General features: G+C 38.4%; 1 protein-coding gene across 1 annotated transcript; it reads right to left on the bottom strand.

Annotated features, from left to right (window-relative positions):
- Positions 1-238: 238 nt before the first annotated feature.
- Positions 239-2,188, bottom strand: NXPH1 (neurexophilin 1). Its single transcript, XM_008592099.1, has one exon. It carries the CDS (start codon positions 1,894-1,896, stop codon positions 1,432-1,434), a length of 465 nt encoding a protein of 154 aa, XP_008590321.1. The 5' UTR covers positions 1,897-2,188; the 3' UTR covers positions 239-1,431.
- Positions 2,189-5,551: the final 3,363 nt, after the last annotated feature.

Genomic DNA, 5,551 nt, shown 5'->3' with positions numbered 1-5,551 from the left:
GTTCACTGATTCGGGGTATTCTTCATGACAGTAAACCAAAAACATATGTAGTGCTGTATGCCTCACTTGTTTCTCAGGCTTGAGATTGAAACTCTTTTAAGTTGTTTTGACTGGGCAACTAATAGCAATTTAGATAGTTCTGTACAAATTTAGAGACATGAGATGCAAGGCCATGACTGTATTTCAGCACATTCTTCTTGTCAGAACCATTTAAATCACCATCTTACACAAGTACATATTGAAATTCAACTTTAAGTGTTTTATTTTTATGTACATTTCATTTTGTCCAGAAATAAAATATCTAAATACAGACAGACTGTAATGTTGTATATGTATAGCTTTCAACAATACTTGAGCTGAATAAATGCTTTGTACATTAAGTTTGTCTTTTTAATGGAGTTCACAGCTACATTGATAAAATGGATTCCTCATATCCTCTTTTCATTTTTAACCAATAACAAGCAGAGAGACAAGTACAAGTTAATATTAATAAGCAGCTCAAATAACACTTGGTTAAACTATGTACAATACAAACCATTCATACAAATGAAGACTAGGATATTGAATTTGTTACAATATGTGTAGTAAAGATAAGACAGACACTCATAACTTACATGGTGTCTGCCAGGCATTTCCCTCCTTATATAATAATCAGAACTTGTTTTAAGCAGCCTTAGCTAGTCTCAGCTTCGCAAAAGTCCAATGATGGGCGATGAAAGCTGTAATCTCAATGTCTGCGCACATGTAAATTCCAAATGTTTGCTCATCTTTACTGAGAACAGGCTCCCTCCATAGAAAAAAAGAGCCATCTTGTATCACCTCGAATGTGCCTACTGTATGCTGGGAAAAAGTTACTACACTTTGTTGTGTTCATAAAATAAAAAGTACTGAGCTCTAAAGACACATTTTTCCGTTTTAACAAGCATATACTCCTACAGTAGTAATTACCAGTACAGCTACTCCAAGCAATAGGAATGCATGAGTGGGGATTATTGATTAGCATGTATTTGAGACTTTAAAAGAGATTTCCATAACAGCTAGTGTTAAAAACATTCTCTGTCTAGTTAATCCTTTTATTTGATGATAGTTGATCCTGAACCATTATGAGTCAGACAATGCCCTCTCAACAGGAAATCATGACAGATGAAAGCTGAAATGTGCATGAGTGCGTGTTTGTGTACCTCTACATGTGAAAGCATGTCTTCAAGTGTGACTTTAAAATCTGTGGTGATTTACAACTATACTGAGAGATGAAGCTGACTGGGCAGAAATAACATCAGGTTGTTTTCCACGAGCGTATTTGCAGCCAGTTGACAAGAGCAGCAGTGTAGACACATTCCAGGCAACAGATGTGACCTTCTTCTTTGAGGTAACAGCCCTGTCATATGACCTTTAATTCCTCAGGCTTCAGTCTCACCTCCTTGTTCTTCCTCATCCTGAGGGGAAGTAAGGTGTGTCGCTGTGATAGTTGTAGTCGGGGCACACTTTCTGTACTAGTTTATAATCTGTGCTATAAAAGGAAATGTAAATACAGATCACCTTAAACGGCTTGGAGCAGAGCCAGGAGACATGACTTTGGGTCTGCTCCTGGTAACAGGTTTTTGAAGGGTCATAGTTGCAGAGTGTGTTCTTGGTAGCCTTGTCAACCTTTTCATATTCAATGCGACAGTTAAAGGACTTGGAATCTTTGGCATCAATCACGGTTTGTTGTGCCAAGTCAAACTCCACGATTTTTGTAGGGGGTACCAAGCTGACAGATACATTCCCTTGACCAGTGGAATTATGCCTGAAATAAACACTAAATGTCCCATTGCCATGATCTACAATTTTTCCAGTTATCAACAGGTTCAGCTTCACTGTTTTGATGTTGGAATGAAAATCACCCCATCCAAACATTTTCTTAAACTTGCCCGTCTTAACAATGGGCCTTCTCTTGGCCCTGGGCCGAGGCTCTTGAAGATCTGTGGAGTTCCTCAGCCAGTCCCAGAGGTCTTGCTCAGAATAAGGTTCTGGGGTGTCGTATCGCAGGTCCAAATCTGTATCATTTTCTTTGCCACGAAAAGTCTGTGACAGGAGTCGGCTAATAGACAAGTCTTTGCTGCTTTCTGTCCATATGTGCTTTAGTGTGGATTTGCTGCTTCCTGATTTCAGAAGTTCTGATTTTCCACTGTTTGTTAAATTGGCACACGTGACCTGAAAACAGAACAGAAATTGACATTTACATCTCTACATCTGAGAACACCCAACACACATCCAACCCCATTCCTGGAGGTTCAGAATTAAATGATGATACTTTTTTTAAGAAGTACCTTCAGCACCTGGCCATATTTATTAAGATGTGATAAAATACCACTTCTATTTTTATATAGCAATGGAAGAAGGGAGATGTGGGTGGATAAAAACCACTAAACATGGCCTAAAGATCTGTATGAAAACGTTGACTAATGGAGGAACAGGCCACCTAGCATGAATAAACCAAACTGAAGTCAAACATAAACCAAACTAATTATTTCTTAAGCACCAAAGGCCAAACACTTTTCAAATAAAATCTTATAAATCGTTATGTTCTTTTTCTACCTCAAATTATTGTAAGCTTTAAAACTGTATGATTCTCAGAACTACATCAACTGACACCCTATAGACTTTTGGGTTGTCCACTTCACAGTCATACAGGAAAGTTAGTTTTGCAAAGAGATGCTAGTATATTTTAACTGGACAAAAAAAAACATGTTTATAACTTATTATAAGCAAGGGATATGTTGTATAGGACATAATTTTTAATCTTACAGTGTTTAAAATGTGGTCTAGGAAGAATAGAAAAAGAATACATTTTGTTCTAGAAAAGCTAACACCATATGGTCAATGACAGAGAGGTCACTTCAAGTTGGATGGTAAGAGTCATTTCAGAAACTGCTCTCCTGAGATCCCAGTCATGCCTCTTTGGGAAGAATTATATATCCAACTAAATGAGGGGTTCAGAAGAACCAGCAACCACAATGGCCTCATTGGCCTAAAGTTAAAGCAATGACTTCTATCCCTATATGAAGGACTCCAGAACAGGAGCGAACACAACCAAGGACCCATAGGAACCAAAACAGCCAATACAGATAAGCCATTTAAGATGTGGGCTGACTGTTCTAGGGTAAGGCTACTGAAGGAGTACCCAGCTTCCCATTAAAAAACCAAGTTGCACAACACACGTCTATTGCCAGCCCCCTTGAGAACCAACTCTGAGTCTTGTCTTAGACATGAGCCTGATTACCACTTAGCAGTCTCACTGGACCCTCTAGTCTCCTTCCAAGCTGTTCTCAAAATGAAAGATCATTCCTGGAGAGCATTTTTTTAAAGGCCCATTAGGAATTACAGCTGCATTCTAGGGCCCCCTCTATAAACTTAGCCATGTAGGCCTCTTGTTACAGTACAAACCTGGCCTGAGAATAGCCTTTTACTCAGCCACTTGTGGTGGGAGGACTCTATCCCAATCCCAAGCAAGAAAGACTATGAATTTAGAGCCAGACTCCCTGAGATTCTCTCCCAGCTCTGCCACCTCCACGCTGTGTGCCTTTGGTCAAGTTATTTCACCTCCCTCTGCCTCAGTTTCCTGTATCTGTGAAATAAAGGTAATAATTTTACCTACTTCATAGGGTTGCTGTGAGGATTGAATGAGCCAAGATATGTAAAACCTTTAGAACAGTGGCTAGCATAGGGGAAGGACTCAATAAATTTAGCTATTTTTATGAATTCCAAACTGATGTTTGAAGACACCTAGAGAAAGTAGACTACCAAATGGTACATACGGAGGTCTAGCTTTAGAGTACCTTTGACCTGGATTATATATCCAGGTGCATTAAACCTGGATGGAACAGGTTTCCCCAGGGACATAGATGCACAGGGCCTTGGTAATCTAAGCTAGAACAAAGTCTCTTAGATCTTATAGTATTGCCCTTTCAAAACTGCCTCAGTACAAGCCAGCAAACAGTGTCTTGTTTGCCCAGATCGAACTGAGACAATGCGAGTGGTGTAGGTCTATTCCCACCTGAGAAAGAATACTGACCAAAGCTGGTCTTTTCCCAATAATACTGAGCTTGAGAAATCCTGCAAGTCTATCCCCATGTGAATTCATTGTATCTGAGATAAAATGAGGTTTTATCACGGGTTTACCTCCCATGACCACACCCTGAAAAGCCAAGACTGAAACTTGGGGAGTCTAACACCAAAGCTCTATCAACTATTTCAGACTGCTAGCCTGGGTCCAGTTGCATGTGCTGTGATCCCCAAGGCAATAGCAAGGCCTTCACAGAAAGATGTAGAGGGCCATTGCATGCTGAGGTCAATGAAGGAGAGACAAACATTGACCAGTGGAGAATCAGACCCTTGGGAGGGGATTAGGCAAAGAAAGATGGGTTGGGCAGGATGATATCTAAGGGAAGAACAGACCAGCCTTATGTATGCAGTCCCTCTTTGAACTATTAAACCTATCACGTACTCAAAATGGACAAACAACCTTGTGTGGAGTCAATGGGCCATTACTCATCTTACAGAAAACACTGGAAATTGAGAGAAGGCTGTCTTTGCTGCCAACTTTCTTTTAGTTCTAGGTACTCTATTTCCCCTTTAACCCCTGCCTTGATATCTCTCAACCCCTGCCTTGATATCTCTCTTCTTCTCCCCCGAACCCAACTGCTTCTTGTTTACAGATTCTCTTCTCTTTGTGCCAAATAGCTTTCCAGAAATGGATCACATTCAAGCAATATAAATGACTAATAACAAAAAAGTTGATTTAGCAAAAGTAGTTTTTTGTTGTTTTGATTTTTGTTATTGTTGTTTAATGAAGACTAAATATTAAGCCTAAAAGGGATGAAACTGAGAGAGAAATATTTAAGGAGGGAGATTATACATACAAATGTATGAGTTTTCTTAAGGAAAAAGCATAACATTTCCCACTTATCCTCTGTGACTCTTAATAAAGCAAGTTCACTATGGGGGAGTTTTTACTCTTATAACAAAAGTGTGACCCTTAGTAGTTCTATAGTTAATATTATTTCATTATAATTATAAAACTAATAGAAACAACTAAAGTTTTCCTGCTAATTTCCTGAATAAAGTACATTTCAAAATATTCTATTTTTTATTTAATACAGAGTAGCTATAATATAAATTTAAAAACTAATATTAGTCAGTAGGAGTAGTACAGATATTTTGGTTTTGGAAGTTTTTTTTTAATGTGCATAGTCATTTGTTTTGTTTTGTTTTAATGAAATCTAATTGATATATTAAACATCTAAATCTGTACTTGCCTAATTATATAAGCATTGTCCTTATCACAGTCCCTATATTTATGCCTTAGTATAAAAGAAATAAATGCATGTCTTCTTTTCTGATTTTTGTCTAGGATTATACAGATAGTTTCCCATTGTTTGGGTGGCAAAAAGAATAAATACAGGCATGCATTTGGTAGCAGCTCATTATTTGTATCTCAGCATCAACACAGTGAGAGGAGCTGTAATGAGATCAACAAGGAGAGGAGCTGTAATGAGATCATCCATGATGC

This window comes from Galeopterus variegatus, unplaced genomic scaffold (assembly GCF_000696425.1).
Source record: "Galeopterus variegatus unplaced genomic scaffold, G_variegatus-3.0.2 Scaffold7586, whole genome shotgun sequence".
Lineage (NCBI taxonomy): Eukaryota > Metazoa > Chordata > Mammalia > Dermoptera > Cynocephalidae > Galeopterus > Galeopterus variegatus.
The sequence above is the reverse complement of the archived record's forward strand: the minus strand, read 5'-3'. Positions and strand labels throughout refer to the sequence as shown.